Source organism: Mauremys mutica, chromosome 4 (genome assembly GCF_020497125.1).
Source record: "Mauremys mutica isolate MM-2020 ecotype Southern chromosome 4, ASM2049712v1, whole genome shotgun sequence".
Classification (NCBI taxonomy): domain Eukaryota; kingdom Metazoa; phylum Chordata; order Testudines; family Geoemydidae; genus Mauremys; species Mauremys mutica.
Window position 1 is genome coordinate 134,407,573 of NC_059075.1, and position 18,793 is coordinate 134,426,365.

The following is an 18,793-nucleotide window of genomic DNA, read 5'->3' on the forward strand; positions in this document are numbered from 1 at the left end:
CTCCCTGGCTAAGATTTCTAGATTCTCAGACCAGAAGGGACCATTATGGTCATGTCTAACCTCCTGTATAACACAGGCCATAGAACGTCATCTCATTGACCCCATGAGATCTAGGACTCTAGATTAATGCAGAGGCATTTGTTATTGCTGCTGGAAAACTCTTTCTTTCTGAACTGGGTGGTTGGAACAAGCAGGGCAGTAAAGGTGCTGTTAGTTTAGTTCATTGGCCTTTTGGGGCTATTGGCAGCTTCCTGATCTTACAGAAGCTACTGGGAAACTGCAGCTAAATGGCATAGATATTGTAATACTTGCTTACAGAATCATGTGGATTTACTGGAACACTGCAAATATCAACTCCTGCACATGCAGGCAAGACTCAGCTTTCTGTTAACACTCCAGGCCAGATCCACAACATCATAAAATCATAGAAATGTAGGGCTGGAAGGGACCACGAGAAGTCATCAAGTTCAACTCCCTGCTCGGTCGCAGGACCAGGTAAACCTAGACCACCCCTGACAGGTATTTGTTCAGCCTGTTCTTAAAACCCTCTAATGATGGAGATTCCACAACCTCCCTTGGAAGCCTATTCCAGAGCTTATCTACACCTACACTTAGGAAGATTTTCTTAATAATAACCTACGTCTCCCTTGCTGCAGATTAAGCCAATTACTTCTTGTCCTACTTTCAGTGGACATAGATTGATCACCATCCTCTTTATAACAGCCCTTAATATATTTTCAGACTGTTGTCAGGTCCCCACTCCGTAGGTCAGGTTTTCTAAACCTTTTACCATTTTTAATGCTTTCCTCTAGATTCTCTCCAATTTGTCCACAGCTTTCCTAAAGCGTGGGATGCAGAACTGGACACCATACTCCACCTGAGGCCTCTCCAGTGCTGAGTAGAGTGGGACAGTTACCTCCTGTGTCTTACAGACACGTGTGTTAGTACACTCCAGAATTATATTAGCCTTTTTCACAGCTGCATCACACTGTTGACTCTCATTCATTTGTGATCCGCTATCACCCCAGATCCTTTCCAGCAGGACTGCCACGTAGCCAGTTATTCTCCATTTTGGAATTGTGCATTTGATTTTTCCTTCCTAAGTGAAGTACTTTGTATGTGTGTGTATTGAATTTCATCTTGTTGAATTCAGACCAATTCTCCAATTTGTCAAGGTTGTTTTGAATTCTGCTCCTGTCCTCCAAATTCCTGCAACCCCTCCCAGCATGGTGTTGTCAGCAGATTTTATAAGCATACGCTCTACTCGATTATCCAAGTCATTAATGAAAATGTTGAATAGTGCTGGACCCAGGACTGACCCCGTGTGACCCCACTAGATAAATCCTCCCAGTTGGACAACAAGCCATTGAGAACTGCTCTTTTTGAGTATGATCTTTCAACCAGTTGTGTACCTACCTCTTATAGTAAATTAATCTACACCACATTTCCCTGGTTTGCTTATGAAAATGTCATGTGGGACTGTGTCAAAAGCCTCCTTAAAGTCAAGATGTATCGCATCTACTGCTCCCCGCCCCCGCATCCGCTAGGCCAGTAACTGTCAAAGAAGGAAATGGGTTCATTTGGCATGATTTGTTCTTCGCAAATCCATGCTAGCTATTCCTTTTAACCCTATTATCATCTGGGTGCTTACAAATTGATTTTTTAAACAATTTGTTCCAGTATTTTTCCAGGACAGAAGTTAGGCTGACTGGTCCATAATTCCTTTGGTTCACTTATCAGCAGGAGGAAAAAAACACTTTCAAATGGGCCATCCTGATTATCACTACAAAAGTTTTTTTTCCTCTTGCTGATAATAGCCCACCTTAATTGATTAGTCTCATTAGAGTTGGTATGGCAACGCCCATTGTTTCATGTTCTCTGCCTATATATACTTCCTGCTGTATTTTCCACTCCATGCATCTGATGAAGTGGGTTCTAGCCCACAAAAGCTTATGCCCAAATAAATTTGTTAGTCTCTAAGGTGCCACAAGGACTCCTCGTTGTTTTTGCTGATACAGACTAACACAGCTACCACTCTGAAATAAGACGGGTCGCTTGACTACTGTTCAGAATGAGGATGACAGCCCTCAGAGTCTCCGTGACTCCAGATCCTGTTCTACGGGGGGACTTTCCCTCTGGCTGCTGTGGCATCTGGTCCTGAAATTTCCCTTTAGAACTCTGTTTTTTCGCCCCCCCACTTCTTTTTTTTGTGTGCAGCTATTACAGCTCTGGCTAATTGTGCTGGGGCTCAAACTGATGGTTTAAGTTCAAGAATTCCATCCCTGCAACCTCAGCTGGTGGGATAACAGAAAATTGCTGTCTTTGTCTAATTTTCTTCAATCTGAAATTGATTCAGTTAAATTGGTGCCTTCCACTGTTATTAAATAAAACGGTCTATTAGCTCATAAACTGGCAGTAATGAAATACATAAGAAATCAAGGCACCTTTGCATTTTGACTGTCAGGAGGGAGAGGCAGCTTTTAAGGTAGATCACAATGATCCTTTGATAGGAAATATTACCCACCACTTCATGCCAAAGACGACTTGCAGTCCCCGGGGCTCCCTACATGCTATCTAACTCTGCAGGTGACTCTGATGGGATTCCCAAGCCAAAACGCCTTCTGTAATAATCTTCGGTCTGTTCTGATTAAGATAAGGAGGGTCCGATTCTCCGTTCAGTTGTTCCCAGAGTAACTCAGTTGACTTCAGTGTATACTGACCACACAGGGGGGCTGGTGTAACTCTGTGAGGCCTGATTCTCAGCAGCTCCACTCGTGTGCTTGGGACAGGGCGGAGGGGAGGGCTGCAAAAGGGGTCTTTGTGCTCTCCATCTTTTGAGGATGGCCAGCATACAGCCTTAGGGGCACTCTGCTTTGCACGGCTCCGCATGGCAAGTGAAGAATAGTGCTTTCCAACCATGCCCTCTTCCCACCCTGACATGCTGTCTATGCTAGGAGCTGGAATTGGGGCCACCGCCAGCACTATATCAGCCAGGGAGACCCCCAGCTACCAGCATAAAGGGGCCTTGTGCCGTTGACTTCAGTGGAATTCCTCACGCCCCACCTGGGTATCTGGCCCTGGAAGTGGATGGCATCGGGTCAGTTGCTGATTACCCGACACCTGTGTCCTTAGACAGTCAGGAGTGGGGAACGGGGAGGGGAGGTGATCAGGGATTCTCCTCATGGAACCCGCTCATCAATATCTCTGTTTAATAAAGATAAGCGGAGGATGGTGGGCGGCAACAGCTGCAAGGCCTCCTTTATGCATCCTCTGCTCTTAATGGGAACTGAATGGGGTTTCCCCCTCATCTCTCTTCTGGCTTCCGGGGGAATAGGGAATCGTGTGGCTGCTGAGAAACCGGGAGAGGAAGGGAGTGTCAGCCCTTTCTGATGCCAGGACAGCGGTTCAGGAGGATCAGCATTCGGTCATGTTGTGTGAGAGGCTGGATTTCAGATGCTGGTGTGTTTCAGGTTTTTTGGGGTCTCAGGAGGTGCTGCCTCTATTTGCAGTAGAATTGTCTTCTCCCCCCTTCGTTCTTTTTCTTTTAAAAACTTTGAATTCCCTGCCTGCGGTTGCTTTTATGTATCTAAAAGCACTTTTGTCTTTCATCTGAGAAAATAGCTGATGTCGGGAGTTAGGCTATTGTAGAACAAGAGATCAAAAAGAAAAAAAAAAATTACCCAGGCAGAAGAATTGTTATGAAACTGTCATTTGGGAACTGGAATCTTATTTTCCCCCTCCCCCACCCAAAGCAGGCTATAGAGGAAAAGTCCCTTTGTTTGTTTGTTCAGTAATTTAAACTAGAGCTTACAGTTTGTAGCTCGCAATCAACAGGCATTTCCTAGGCTCGGTTTAGTAACAGGCTAAAACAAAATCTGCAGACCAAATTCTCCAAAAGAGGGACTTGACTCACGGCATTTTGCCTAAAGGGAGGCATAGCTCTGCAAACTCCTCTGCAGTCCTGCCACACACTTCAATCCTAGCCCTGAGTGTCCTCTGCTATACTAGTAGTGAGGACCCCTTCCCCACAACTTTCCCAGTGCATCTTAATCTTGACGTGCAGCACCCTCTGCTATTGCAGTCCTGGGCACTTGTATGGAGAACACCAACTGTAAGTAGCAAATCCTGCTCAGTTTGAGGTGTGAACAAGGGACTCCTAGGAGCTAGGTTGAGGTCACTGAAGTTTGTGATCAAAGTCAGGTTTTTAAATCCAGCTGTGTTGAGGTCAAAGGTTATCTTGGCATATACCCATTGATCTTCTCTCTGCCCATCCATATTCCATATGGGAACCGTGTGAGGATTTGGGTCTCCACCTTGTGTATGTACCGTGTGTGCATTTGGCATGTCTGTAGATGTCCATGGGTGTAATACACTTGTACAGTTTGTGTCATCTTGCCTGGCCCCTCTGGCTATAACAACCTGCTATGTACTCACAGCTAGGGAAGGTTCTCTTTGGGTTCCAGTGGTAGGGACTTGCCTGTGAAGATCCAGGGTTCAGTCCCCAGCGATGCCGTGGTGTCTCTGTACATAGCTGTGATTCCTTTGGGATGCAGGCACCCATATCTCACATGGGAACTGTGTGTGGGGGCAGGTGTACGTGCCATGTTTGTATATGCACCTATGACGCGACTTGCAGCTGAGAAGACACAGGTCTCCGCGCTAATGAATATAAAGGGGGTTGTTTATTGAATCTCCAGGACACAGACAGACTCAGGCTCTCTCTAGCTCCTAGTCTGGGCCTCTCTACACAGGAGCTCCTTAAGTCCTGGCCTGGGTGAGGCCATCCTGGAGTGGACTGGTGTGAATTCTGCTAGTGCTGTTTCCCAAACCCACTTTGGGAAGCTAGGCCAGCCCTGTGTCAGTGGGTGAATCTCAAAGCCTGAGGCTGAACACGGGAAGCAGCAGAGCAGACTCAACCAGGGCATTTTCTTTCTTTTCCTCGCCCCTGCTCCTGCAGCCTCCCCCTTGGGAAGAGGGATGTTCTTGTTTCCGTCTGGCTGGGTTTTGATCTGAAGAGACAAAAGCAGAGACATGCGGCTTTCTGAGCGCCGGGTTTTGTGCTGGCTCCCGCTCGTGGGATCAGGAACGAGGCACAATGCACAGTGATCTCCAAGTTGATGGATGAAAGATGAGGCTGCCGCTGGGAAGCAGATGCTGGAGGTTGGGGGAAAAGGCTGGGAGCCCAGACTCCACTGCTCAGAAACTCATCTGGATCCTGAGACCCTGGGGATGCGTGAGATAGGATGGGCCCACTGTGAACGTACTGAGTCTGAGCAGCCCACGGCCACTAAGCGCCCAGGGCGTATTGAAGTCTATGGGTGAGATGGCACCTTCAGGGGAAGGATGGTTGAGTGATTAGAGGGCTAGCTTAAGACGGAAAGACCTGGATTCAGTTCCTTGCTTCCCCATAGACTCCCTGTGTAACCTTGAGCAAAAGTCCCCTAGTCTCTCTCTCCAATGCGGGATAATAGCACTGCTCTATCTCACAGAGGCAGTGTGAGATAAATGCATTGAAGGTTGGGAGATGCTCTGATGTGACAGTGATGAGGGCCAGGTAGATTTCTTACAGGTTGGGGATGCTGACACACATGATGTTGGGTCTTGGTAGAGTCAGATGAAACTTTTTCATCTAAAACTTGTTTTAGCAAAAAAATATAGATTTGACGACACTGAAGTGTTTTGCCACCTGGTTCCGTTTTCGCTGAATTGCTCCTTAAGGAAAAACCAGCAAAAATTCTGAGGAGCTGAAATGTTCCAAATGTTTTGAAATTATCAAAATGGGAACATTTGGATTTTTCAGCCTTAGCATGACTTTTGGTCTTGACTTTTCCTTCCGTTTTATTAAAAACCAGAAAAAAAAGTTTGGTTTGGTCCCAAACCAATTTTTTTCAACTATACGATTTGCTGAATTTAAAAAAAAAATTGGTTTTGGGGCAACCCAAAATGATACACATGCCCCCTCTCATGCACACAATTTTTTTTGGAATCGCCTGCCAACCACTAATCTGTTTTGCACAGCTGTAGTCCTGGGTACCAGCACATAGCTCCTTTGTTTCGTGCCTACCTCCCTAACTGTAAATCTCTCTAGTGTCAGGGGATGTTAAAATGAGGCCCTTTTATAAAGGCAGAGTTCAACATGGGTCTCAGTGGAGCTGGGAAGCCTATGAGCAGCTTCAGAATGTGGGAGCTGCACTCCATTAAGCAGCTGTGGGCCTGGTGAATTGGTGCTTGGAAGAAAGATGGGCAGCAGATTGGATTTTGCAGTGTCTTTCCATGATTCCCCTGCTCTAGGGGGTGACCTGACAGCAGGGACTTTGACATTACCAACCTCACCTCTGCATCGGAATAGCCCTACTGCTCTCACACACTCTGACACACTCATCCGTGGCACATTCTAATCCAGATGCACACACTCATCCAAACTCACACAGGCAAGTGTTCTCACAAACACACATAGGCATGCTAACCCACGTGTAAACTCGCACTCACAAGCACTCACCACTGCATACACTCCAATGCCCGCACACCATAAATCAGCTTCACAGCCATTCCTTTCTCGTTCACTGCTGCACACACGCAAACTCGCACCCATGTGGAGGCATTCACACATGCACGCCCGGACACAAATACACAGGTCTACTCCAGCACTGCTTCTCTGTCTCTGTCTCACCCCTTCCCTCCCTACCTTCTTGAAAATCATGCAATGCCTCTTTTTTGTGTGTGTCATTTTTGACTGCCCAACTTCCACCCTCTCTGTCTCCAAGAGAAAGGAAGGAAGAAGAAATGGAGGCAGGGACACCGCCCGCCCCCACCAAAAACAGTTACAAGATGAGCGCTTCATTGGCTGAGCAGAATTTTAATGACGCATCTCACACAGACACACACACTCTCTCCCGGTCACAGATATCCAATAAGCAGATCACAGCCTCTTGGAATGGAGCACAAAGCAGATTGTCACACACAATAATCCTATTTGTGCCCTGATAAAGATTCTGTCCCTCTCCTCTCTGCAATCTCTCTCTCTCTCTCTCCTTTTGCAGGTAGTTAAAAGAGAAGCCACCACTTTACAAGGGCCTTTTAACATTCTGGTGGAGTCGTGGGTTTACAACACGGGCATTACATTTAATAGAGAGAGAGGGGGACTAGAGTGAAAGAGAAAAGCAAATAAATAAATAAGAGAATCTGAGAGCTGCAGCGAGGGGAAAAGAGCCAACCAGAGTGAGAAAGAGAGGAGGAGGAGGAGGAGGAGGAAAAGGAGAAAAGAGGGCTGTGTCCACAGGGAATGCTGTGTGTCAGGGGAGCACACACTATGGGATTTGGTAGAAATGGGGATTTGCCATCTGGGGTTCTTTTCTGTGAGAGCTTTCTTTGGGTGTTGCCCCCTTCAGGTCAAAGGCAAGAATGCAGGATGCTGGGGTGTTCCTTTGCAGGATAGCGTCTGAAGGCCATTCCCGTCTGTTCACCGGAGTGAGACCCTCAGCTGGGCTTTTAACCCCTTAGCGCTGGGATGCAGACACCCCACCGTGACAGTCCTGGGGGTGCATTGCTGGAGGACTTCAGTGGGAAGCTTTTGCCTGAGCCAAAGCCTGCAATCCTTGCTCTGTTATTCTAACAGACCACAGCCTGTGTCTGCTGTTCCCCTCTAATGGCTCTGTGAATGCCTTGGGTCTTTGTTTTCATTTACTGGTGACTCAGCCAACAAGTAATTTCTATTCATCTATCAAGGACAACATAAATACAAGAAAATATGAGGCTTGTGTGCGTTGATTTCTGAGAGGGAAGAGTGCCCGCTTCTGTGCAAGTCCATGCTGCCCTTGAGTTCCATGCCATGTACCAAGATGTTTCTTGGTGCCAGGGCATTTGGGTGCCCCACTTAGCACAAGTCTTCCTGACAGCTCTGCCAGGCTACCTCAGAGCAATTGCCTCGTCAGGAAGGCGGCCTATAGATTCCTGGTTTTGAAACACACGGGCCAGGGCGGCTTGTGGGTGATCCCCCTAAAGAGCACTGGGTTACACCACTAGTTATGCAGGAGCAAACAGCTTCATGTGTGCCAATAATTAGAGGGGAGGGTATAGTCAAGCTTAGGGCCAACATTACAATTGCTTGATCTTGCAGCTTTCATTATGAGCAGCCTAGCACGCAGCTCGTGGGCATCAAATCTGCTCCCCAGGCTCAGGTCAGACTGACCTATCCCTCCCTCTGCCTCCGCTTTTAGGCTGTGGGCTACCTCATTGCTTGACACAGGTGTTATGCCTCCTTCAGACTGAGCACAGCCTGTGCCAATTTGCCTGCATTCCGCATGTATCCAAGGAGCCTGTGCCGACTGCAGCATTGCTATAACCTCTAGCAGTACTGGGGGGGGGGCTATTTCCTGTTTTTGAACTATATGGGGTGGGGGACAAAATAGGACAAAGGTTTAGGTTGTAGCTCCTAAATTGATGGTTTTGGTAACTCAAGTCAGATTTGACTCCTGGTTTCTAGAAGGGAAAGATGGGTTTAGGTAATATTCCCTTGCTACCCTAGCTCTCAATCAGTTCTGAACCATTGCTCTAGCATGGTGTTAGAGGGCACCATCTTTCAGATGAGATGCAAAACTCAGCTCCTGATCCTTTTCACCAAAGATTCCCGGGCAATTCAATTTTTTTGGCTACAATAGGAGTGATACCCTCATATCCTGGCAACACTCCAACTCAGGTAACTACATTCCCCTGGGCTTAAAAAAATAATAATAAAAACATCCCCTGAAGTTTTAAGTGGGTTTCTACTGTTCTTCACTTCCTGTCCTCAAGTGCTGCATTGTATTACTGTGTACTGTTAGACAGCTGTTGAGTTCCACCCCAGAGGTGGCTGCATTTAAGTGGCGGAGGGATTGATTCCTGTGTGCATTGTTTGCAAAGTGCTTTAGAAAACCAGGTGCAGTAGCAACATCAGCTTGAAGCCAACAAAACTGTAGCTGAGAAAGCGCATTACCAATTTAACATTGGATACATCTTCTCTATGGGAACAGCGGGTTGGTGAGGGGAGAATGGACTTGATTTAATAGGCCTTTTCTATCTCTAAGATTAATTAATGTCTGCAGAGCGTTTTGAAGTGCTATATAAGTGCTAAGCAGCTCAAGATCATAAATCATTCTAATGCACCATTCAATGCAAGGCAGCTCTGATTAATTTAAAAGGCATATTTATTGCTTTGTTTGGGGAGAATTTCAGAACCCGCCCCCAGCAGAGGGTGAAGTCAGGGCCCTTTCCCTCTCCCAGGCTCGCTTGGATGGTGGACTGTGCCAAAACTAAATCCTGGAGAGGCTCTCTATGGCTATGGGGCCTTGCTGTCATGGTTGGCAGATGGAGTTCCCCTTGGCATTGTCTGGGATTCTCTGTTTGGCCGCTCCTCCTGGTTGCCTTATTTGGTATCTCTGATCTTCACCCCATCCGTGTCTTTTCCATTGGTTATCCCAAGTCAGCAATTGATTTCTGGGCTCTGTGGCTCCTCCTGTGACTGAGGGGGGCGGGCCTTTTGTTCTGGTGGACTCCGCCCATCTGCTCCACAATTCAAATAGGCTGCCTCCGCTGCTGTTCACTGGCCCTTTCCTTGGTTGTCCCCCCTCATATTTAGTTCATCTTTGTGGTTCCTGATGGGGAGCTGCTGCTGTTCTTGTGGTGGAGTTCTTTCCCAGAGGCCAAATGAAGGGACCTTCTCCCATCCTTGTCCGCCTTGAGTTGCCCCAAGTTATCAGTCCACCCCAGTCCCTTTCGGGCTCCTCCCCTGCTCTGAGAGTGGGCAAGGTTGTCTCAGCAAACGGAGCCTTTTGGGGGCTTTTCCTGCCACCACAGGCTGGTGGTGGTGGTATAGACTGTACTAAGGCCGGGCCTCTGCTCTCGGGGGTTGCACTTTTGCTTCCAAGCCTTGTCAGATGAGAAACGGTCCTAAGCTTGACTGGCAAAGAATGCTTACGCTCTCATGCATGCAGAGAGCACACAGAGGAGATCAAAGTGGCCTGACAGGCCAATGCAGAGCATATACACAGAAAGCGGTAGGGGTGTGTGTGCATGTGGGAGGTGTTAACCTCTCTCTGCCAGCCAGCCAGGCACAGAGTTCCCATGCTGCTCCAAAGGCAATCAAAGAGACTTGTTGATAGCTCAGTTGCTCTGGTCTCCCCCCCTCTCCTGGGAGTTCTGGGCTGTCCCCTTTGAAGATCGACATAATTAGGCTCAAAGCGTGGGCAGAGGAGAGGCTGGTGGAGGGGAAAAGAGGAGATAAAAAGAGGGAGAAATTAAAGCATCACACAACCATTTTGCCAGCTGTTTAGGCAGCATCAAACCCAGTTGACACAAGCCCTTTAGTTCCTCTCTTTTGTGGCAGGGCCTGGGAGAAGGGTTTAGAATTGATCTAGATTTGTTGTGTTCTCTTTTTTCCTTTTGTATTTTTCAGGAGAAGAGGGTTGGTTTCTTTTCTTCTAGGGGAGACTCTGGAGTCTCCCCTATGTGCTTGGCTGTATTGCCAAGCCAAGAACTTTTGTGGGAGAAAATACAAAGCAGCAACTGGTTGTCCCCCTCCACCCCAGCTCTTTGTGTGGGTCATCAGATCGACCCTATTAATTGGGGAGCGAGGAGGAGAAAAATATCCCCCATCCTTTTTTGTTTCCTCTCCCAGGCTCCTCAGTGCAGGGAGCTTTCCAGAGCTCGGGGCTTGGGCAAGGATCAAAGCCCTTGGAGTGTCAAAAAGACGTGGCACTTGGAACCAATATCCCTCCATCTTTTCCTCTTCCCTCACTCTGTTCTCTGCTCGCGTCGTTGGTCTCTGGCTGCTGTGTTTGGAAAGCACAGAATCATAGAAATGACAGGCTGGAAAGGACCTAAAGAGATCACCACGTCCAGCCCCCTTTACTGAGGCAGGACCAAGTCAAACCTAGCTCATCCCTGCCAGGTGTTTGTCCAATGTGTTCTTAAAAACTTCCAATGACGGGGATTCCACGAGCTCCCTTAGAAGCCTGTCCCAGAGCTTAACTAGCCTTCTAGTAATAAAGGTTATTTTTGCCTGATAGCTAACCTAAATCTCCCTTGCTGCAGATTAAACCTGTAACTTCTTGTTTTACCTTCAGTGGACATGGAGAACAATTGATCACTGTCCTCTTTGTAACAGCCCTTTACCTATTGGAAGTTATCAGGTCAACCCACTATTTCCTTTTCTCAAGATTAAATGTGCCCATTTTTTTTAACCTTTGCTCACAGATCAGGTTTTCTAAACCTTTGATCATTTTTTGTTGCTCTCCTCTGGACTCTCCAGTTTTTCCACATTTTTCCTAAAGTTTGGTGCCCAGAATTGGACACAGTACTCCAGCCTCATCAGTGCCGAGTAGAGTGGGACAATTACCCCCTGTATCTCACGTACAACACTCCTGTTAATACTCACCAGAATGGTGTTAGCCTTTTTTGCAGCTGCATCACCTTGTTGACTTATATTCAGTTTATGATCCACTATCACCCCAGATCCTTTTTGGCAATACTGCCACATAGCCAATTATTCCCTCTTCTGTAGTTATGCATTTGATTTTTCCTTCCCAAGTGAGGTATTTTGTGCCTGTCTTTATTGAATTTCATCTTGTTGAATTCAGACCAATTCTTCCAATTTGTCAAGGTTGTTTGAATTTTGAGCCTGTCCTCCAAAGTGCTTGCAACTCCTCCTGGCGTGGTGTCATCTGCAAATTTTATAAGCATACTCACCAATCCATTAGCCAAGTCATTAATGAAAATACTGAATCGTACTGGACCAAGGACAGAATACACCCTCCCAGTTGGACAGTAAACCATTAATAACTACTTTGAGTACGGTCTTTCAACCAGTTATGCACCCACCTTATAGTAATTTCATCTACACCACATTTCCCTACTTTGCTTATGAGAATGTCATGTGGGATTGTATCAACAGCCTTTCTAAAAATCAAGATGCATCACATCTACTGCTTCCCCCCATCCACTAGGCCAATAACCATGTCGAAGAAGGAAATTAGCTTGCATTGGCATGATTTGTTCTTGAGAAATCCATGCTGGCTATTCCTTATAACCCTATTATCCTCCAGGTGCTTACAAATTGATCAATAATTTGTTCCAGTGTCTTTCCAAGTATTGAAGTTAGGCTGACTGGCCATAATTCTCTGGGCCCTCTTTGTTTCCCTTTTAGAAGATAGGTACTGTTTGCCATTCTCCAGTCCTCTGGGATCTCATCCTTCCCCTATGAGTCTTTGAAAACCATTGCCAATGGTTCTGAGATTGCTTCAGCTAGTTCCTTAAGTTTCTGTGGAAGGATTAAGGACACAGTGTGGTCTGTTGGATAGGGTGTTGCCTTGGACTAGGCTAAAGGAGAACAGAATAGCTTATCTATTCAGCGCCGGCTCTATGGGCAGGCGAGCAGAATGGATGCCCTGAGTACCAATTTCCATGGGATTTTTTTTTTTGCCTTGCTTCTGGTGTGGGCAGTGTGAAAATGTTTTCCTCTGCCCAGGCCAGCAAAACAGTTAGGGCCATTCCTGGTTCTATTCTTAACCTGCTGTTTGACTTTAGGCAAGTCACTTCCAGTCTGTGCCTCAGTTTCCCCACCTGTAAAACAGGGGCAATGATACAGGCCTGCCTTTATGAAGTGCTTTCAGCTGTGGATGGAAAGTTTCTGTACAAGAACACTTTTATGATCTTATGGCACCTAGCTGCATCTACAAAACACTTGTCCGCTCCCCAGCTTCACCCCCCTTATTGCTCAGGTGCTGGTAGAGAGCTGGGGAAAATTTTTTGGTGTTCTGCTGCCATTGAGTTGCTTGCTCCCAAGAGCCCTTGCGGTGCCATGCCTGGATGAAGCCCAGATCGGATTCCTGAAGAACTGCTGCTGGAGGGAACACTAGCGTATCCCCTGGTAGCATGCAAGCAAAAGCCTTTGTTTTCTTCCGTCCCAGCCCCCTTATTTGAAGTCCAAGGCTTGGTGAACATATCTTAGTGCCTGGGAAGGTGCAGTATTATTGGGAATCTAAGTCCTGGCTTCTATCTCTAGTGGTGATCGATGGTGCGCTTATTCCAATAGCGAGAAAAATAGGATTAAAAAATAAATAGGACTTGTGGATTTTAAAACGCGAGGGTAGACAACGATTGTGAATGTGAGTTGACAATGTTCATCCCTTGGTACTTCAGATATCCACAACACCCCAGTCTTGCCTTCTTCAAATGTTGCACCTGCTGTGTAATTTGTGTGCCTTCCCTCAAGCCGTCCCGTGTCATGCTAGTGAGACGGCTTGTGGTCTAAGGCTCCTGCAATTTGCTCCTCTTTATTTCAGTGACCTTTCTCTCCTTGCCCCCGCAGATACCCCAGATAAGCTACGCTTCCACTGCCCCTGACCTGAGCGACAACAGTCGGTATGACTTCTTTTCCCGCGTTGTGCCCTCCGACACCTACCAGGCCCAAGCCATGGTGGACATAGTCAAGGAGCTCAAGTGGAATTACGTCTCCACCTTAGCCTCTGAGGGAAGCTACGGCGAGAGTGGGGTGGAGGCCTTCATCCAGAAATCCAGAGAGGATGGTGAGTGAACTTCCTGCCGAGATATGGGCCATGGGGTTGAAATGGGGTCTGGGAGCAAAATACAGCTGGATCTCTTGGGGGTGAGTTGCATTATGGGTCATGGTGTCGGGAACTGCAAGGAAGTGGGGGGTAGAACATATCTGGATATAGCTGGGGTTGAGTTAGTGAGGCTAGTCTTTAAGCTTGAATGGCAACGTCTTCAGTTTAGAAGCTGAAGGACATGGGTTCTAGGCCCACCTCTAATATCTCCCCATCACCGATCCATCTATACGACTGAATACATCAAGCAGGTGAGGAATGGCCCTTCTCTGGCTAGCTAGCAAGGAAAGTGGTGACAACTGGAGAGGAAAGGGCTGGTTTTTATGAAGCATCTTGTGTTAAGGAACATCCTAGGGGCACTTGTCCTCAAGTGCAAACTGTGAGGCAGCTGTGGCTCGATCTGCTGTGGTAACAGCTGCCCATTGGAGGGTGCTGCATTAGCCCGCACCCAGGCCTGTGCTGTGTTACCAGCATGGCAGAATTGGGAAGCGCCTGTTAGCATCTGGGAAACAGCTACTGCTGCGGCCTGTCGGGAGAATGTTTCAGCTTCTTGTGGCCCGTCTGTGGCCAGGGGCGGCTCTAGGCATTTTGCCGCCTCAAGCACAGCAGGCAGGTTGCCTTCGGCAGCTTGCCTGCGGAGGGTCCCTGCGGGGGGTCCGGCGAAGCCGCGGGACGAGTGGACCCTGCGCAGGCAAGCCGCCGAAGGCAGCCTGCCTGCCGTCCTCACGGCGCCGGCAGAGCACCCCCCGCGGCTTGCTGCCCCAGGCACGCGCTTGGCGTGCTGGGGCCTAGAGCCGCCCCTGTCCATGGCAGTGGGGGTTAGGCTGCTTTTGAACTTGGAGGGGGGCAGCCTGTGGGGGACTTGTGTGCTAACGTGACATCAAACTCTGTCCACGTGGTTAGGCTAATACAATTCAGCCTCAGTCGTGATCCACCCTAGGGGGCCTTAGGGTCTGGTGCACGACCCAGGTGCAATCGAGAGATGCCAGTGTTTGGCACGGGGCATGTGAAGAGTCAGGCCGAAGGGAACAATCAGGGTGAAATGCGACTAGAACACCGCATTGAGACGAGGCCTGTGATGGAGAGAGGAAATGTATGTGGAATGGGATGGATGGTGATGTCTTTGCTTGCTCAGGATTGGGCCCATTGGCGTTTCGCTTGAACAAGGGTTTCTGGATTTATCCCTGTTTCCACCTCTTCCTCTTTCCCTGTGCTAAATCCCCAAATAGCCTAATGTGTGCGTTCCCCACCTCATGCCAATGCCTCTGTATCTGTGTGTTCGGCCCATCAACCGTATTGTAATTGCTTATTCCTGCGGACCACATAGTGACCAAGTGCTCCACATTGGTACCACCCTGAAGCTAGAATCCCACCATAAATCTCACCTAAGCACTTTTAATTGCACAGCAATAGTCTGTGGGAGGGAGCGGCAGTTTGTGGGGGGGGTCCCTGATGGCTGGGACTCTATGTCTAGGCTCCGCCTGGGCAGTCCCTGTGCGACGAAGGGAGGCGTAGCAGTCCAGGGAGGAAGAGGCAATGCAGGGTGGGGATGAGGAGGAAAGACAGCCCTCTCCTTTACTCCTCTTCTCCCCCTCCAAGGGCTTTCACCCTAATGGAGGGGTCACCCTTTCCGAGGATGGAGATAGACCCTAGCTCCAGCACCAGAAGGTCCCGTGGCTCAGAGAGAGGAACCGCTCTCCTGGGAAGAGAGGGGGATTTCAGTCTTCTGTTCAGTTGTTCCTGGTCCTTGCCCCTACTACTCAGGGGCCCTGATCCTAGCTCGGGGACTCTGCAGCCTTGCGGGGTGATTGGACAATTCAATCCTTATTTGTTCGCTTCTGCTGTGGGCATCTCTTCTCCAGGCAGATATATAGGCTCCAACTCATCCCTGGGCATGTACAGAGACCAGTGGGGTGGCAATGCCCTCCCCTGGTGCAGCCCCCGGCACAGGTGAGAGACGCACTGGGGGCAGACTTAACCTGTCTGCAGCTGCTTAGCCTCTATTGGAGTGACTAGGAGTAGCCGCTCCCTCCCTCTCCTGCCCTGACGCCCCTCTGGCTCCAGGGTGGTTCCTAAGGGGCATGTGCCAGCGGGGATATTCCCCATGGGGAGCGTTGCCTGGCTGCCTTGTGGCCCCCTTGCACTGTCACAGCTGACAGACAAACCCAGAATGTGGGGCTGCATCTCCCCCCATCCGTGGAGGATTGCATCTCCCTGTTAACTCTGAACTCTCCTTCCAAGGGGGTCTCTCCCCAGGCAGCCCCCAGTACCTGGGTGCCCTTCCGTGTTGCTAGCATGGAACAGGTAGCCAGCCAATCACAGCAGCACCCGTCTGCTAAATGAGGTTTGATGTTTCCAACGTCTTTAGCTGAAGCTCAAGAAAAGAAGGGAGAAAGAGAGGCGCCGATCTCCAAATTGAAATCTGAACGGAATGGCTGTGGGCTGCTGCTGACGTCCCCCTCTGCAGCCTAATCCTTCTGCGAGATTAAAGATGTCTTTGGCCACATATTGTATTGATTCATTCCCTGAAGTATAAATCATCCCTTTGCAGGCTGGCAACCAGTGACTACAGCTGGGGGATTTAAAAAAAAAATGATTCTGGACCAACGATGAACCAGGCACGACATAAATTTCAAAGCCTTGATTAAGACTCTCTTTGTGTGAGCTGTGCTGCCTGTTGCTCCTGGAGGCCAGTGAGATGAGGGGGATAGGATGCTGAGGAGGAACGTTAGGGGCTCAGGGAGAAATTGTCTGCAAGAGCAATGCAGTCCTGTGTAGTTTATCCCCATCTGGTACTGTGTAATCCAAGCCAGGACTCAGAGGCGACCTGGTGTTGGAGTCTAAAGTAGCAGAGGCTGCCTTAGTCTGGGAGTTGGCGAGCCAGAGAGAACCACAGGGATTGTCAGTGTCCAGCAGCCTCATTGGATCACACTTTCATATTCGCTACGGCGGAGCCCTCTCTCCCTGCATGTCCACGGGGCTGCAGACTTGTGACAGCGTCCTGAGACATACAGCCATGACAATGCAGGGATGCAAGGTCATCGCCCCAGCTGTTGCAGTGGGGAAACTCCCCCTCCCCCTTCCCTCTTATGGTGAAATAAGCTCCCTGTGGCCCAGGCTGGTCAGGATGCTAGGCCCCATCTTGAACTTGCCATGACAACACAAGCACATTCCCCTCTCTCCCTCCTTGTGGCATTGGTAGAATGATGCCATCTCTGCTGTGGTATTACCAGCTCCCCCTTTCAAGAGAGGAGCCCCCATGGCTGAAATGGAAAGAAAACAAGGGCAGAGAACATTACTCTCAGTTATATGTATGTCTTGTTTCCAGTCTGATTGCTGGTGCTCAGTTGCCAACAGAGATGCCCCAGCTGTTCTCAAGTTGGTGATGGCATGCACACAACACATTTTATCTCAAGACACAGGGCCAAATTATATGCTGACTTTTCCCATGCTAGTTGGGTTGTACAAGGGGTAAATCAAGGCAGAATTTGCCCGACAGAGGCAGTGACTCCTGTTGTTGTTGTTGTTATGGTTTGTACTGGGGTAGCACGTACGAGCCCCAGTCATGGAGCAGAACCCTATTATGCTAGATGTGGTACAATCACAGAAAGAAAAGACAGTCCCCGCCCCAAAGAGCTTACATGGTTACTGGGGGGAGCATGGTCCATCCTTTGAGCCCCAGCAAGAGATCTAGATTCTGTTCTCCATCACTGGCAACTTTAGAATCCAAGACTGGATGTTTTTCTAAAAGATCTGCTGTTGGGAGGGGCAGCTCTATGGCCTTTGCTATGTAGGAGATCACACTGGATGGTCCCTTATGATCTTGGAATCTTTGAGTCAATCCATAGCAGTTTCTGGACCGTAGTGTCATCTGGCTGCAGTTCTTTCTGAGTAAGTGGCTAGGAAACGCGTTTGCTGCGTGTAAAGAGACTTGAAATAAGTTGGGGCTTTGCTGTGGCCCAGCCAGTGAGCCTATTCCAACGCTCCCGGCCTTTCCAGATCACTCACTGTGCGGGGCACTTTCCAGGAGAGGACTTTTCCTCAACATTACCAGGTTTTAATGGAAAATAAAGTTGGCACCGTTGCTTGGTTCTCCCAGTTCAGTGGAATTATCCCTGTGGGCAGGTGCTTTAACTTGTCTATAGACTTTGGACAGCCTGAAAGTCTGTGCTCAGCAAAACTCTTTGCAAGGATTTGTCAGGAATGGGAAAGCATTCTGCTGACGGGTGCTGCTGGATGCTTAGAAAGGATTATCGCCAGTGGGAGTAGGGGGAGAGCGCCGGCTGCATTCTGGGAGCTTGCAGCTGCTGTGGCTTCAGCCTCCCCCAAGAGGGGCTGCTGTGGAGAAATAAAGCGGGAGTCCTGGAGGTGGAGGGGGAGCTTTGAGCCACACCAGGAGACTCTGAAAGGAGCGGGACAGGAGCCCTAGCTGTGGGGGTGGAGATTAGTGTTATATCCTTGGGGCAGCCGGTGTAGGAAGCAATCACTTGAGGCCAGAGAGCAGGCAGCTAACCAAAACCTCCATTTTATTTACATATATACAGAGAGCTCCTCCGCCGGTTGAAACCGGTTGAGCTAACCCATAATAATCTAACTCAGTTGCCATAGCAACAAAACCATGACAACCAAATACACAACAATTAGGTCTTAGCCTCTCCCAGAAGCAGGCTCTATAGGGAAATCTGCAGGAGCAGTGAGAGGGGGCGGGGAAGGGGAGAACAGAGAGCTACTCCAGTCCCAGCCTCTGTCAGTAGGAGGCGCTGTTGTTAAGAGCTGATATGGTACGTTATCCACTAACTATTGACATACATGTGAATACCGAGCACTCCTGTAACAGTGGTGCAAGTTCACTGGCTGGGGGCCATCTCACAGCTATTCCGCACCCAGCCTCTCCTGACAGAAGGTGCCATAGGAAACGGTGGAAGGAGCTGCCCAGGTGTGGGGAGTCCCAGCATCTCCCAGCAGGAGGCACTCTGGGCAGCGGTGCTGCAATACTGTCTGCGGGGTGCTCGCTCGGTGCTAACCTCTCTCAGCAGGAGTATGCTACAGGAAACGATGTAGGACTGGCAGTGGGGAGAGCTCGGCTTGGTCTGTCCCTATTCTGCGTTTCTTTGACTATCTGCTGCATAATAATCCATGGAGAGAGGAGAACTAAAGAGTGTTTTTGGAGGCAGTTAGAGTCCTGCCGTGCACCG

At 48.9% G+C, this 18,793-nt stretch overlaps 1 protein-coding gene across 8 annotated transcripts in view; it reads left to right on the forward strand.

Moving 5' to 3' along the window:
• GRM4 (glutamate metabotropic receptor 4) overlaps positions 1-18,793 on the forward strand; it is a 266,208-nt gene that overhangs the window by 100,789 nt on the left and 146,626 nt on the right. For 7 of the 8 annotated variants that reach the window (XM_045017079.1, XM_045017085.1, XM_045017082.1 and 4 more), the window contains one exon: positions 13,343-13,559. In XM_045017079.1, coding sequence (XP_044873014.1) covers positions 13,343-13,559 — 217 coding nt within the window. Of the gene's footprint in view, positions 1-8,395; positions 8,696-13,342; positions 13,560-18,793 lie in introns of those variants that run through there. The other variant, XM_045017083.1, reaches the window with a different exon arrangement.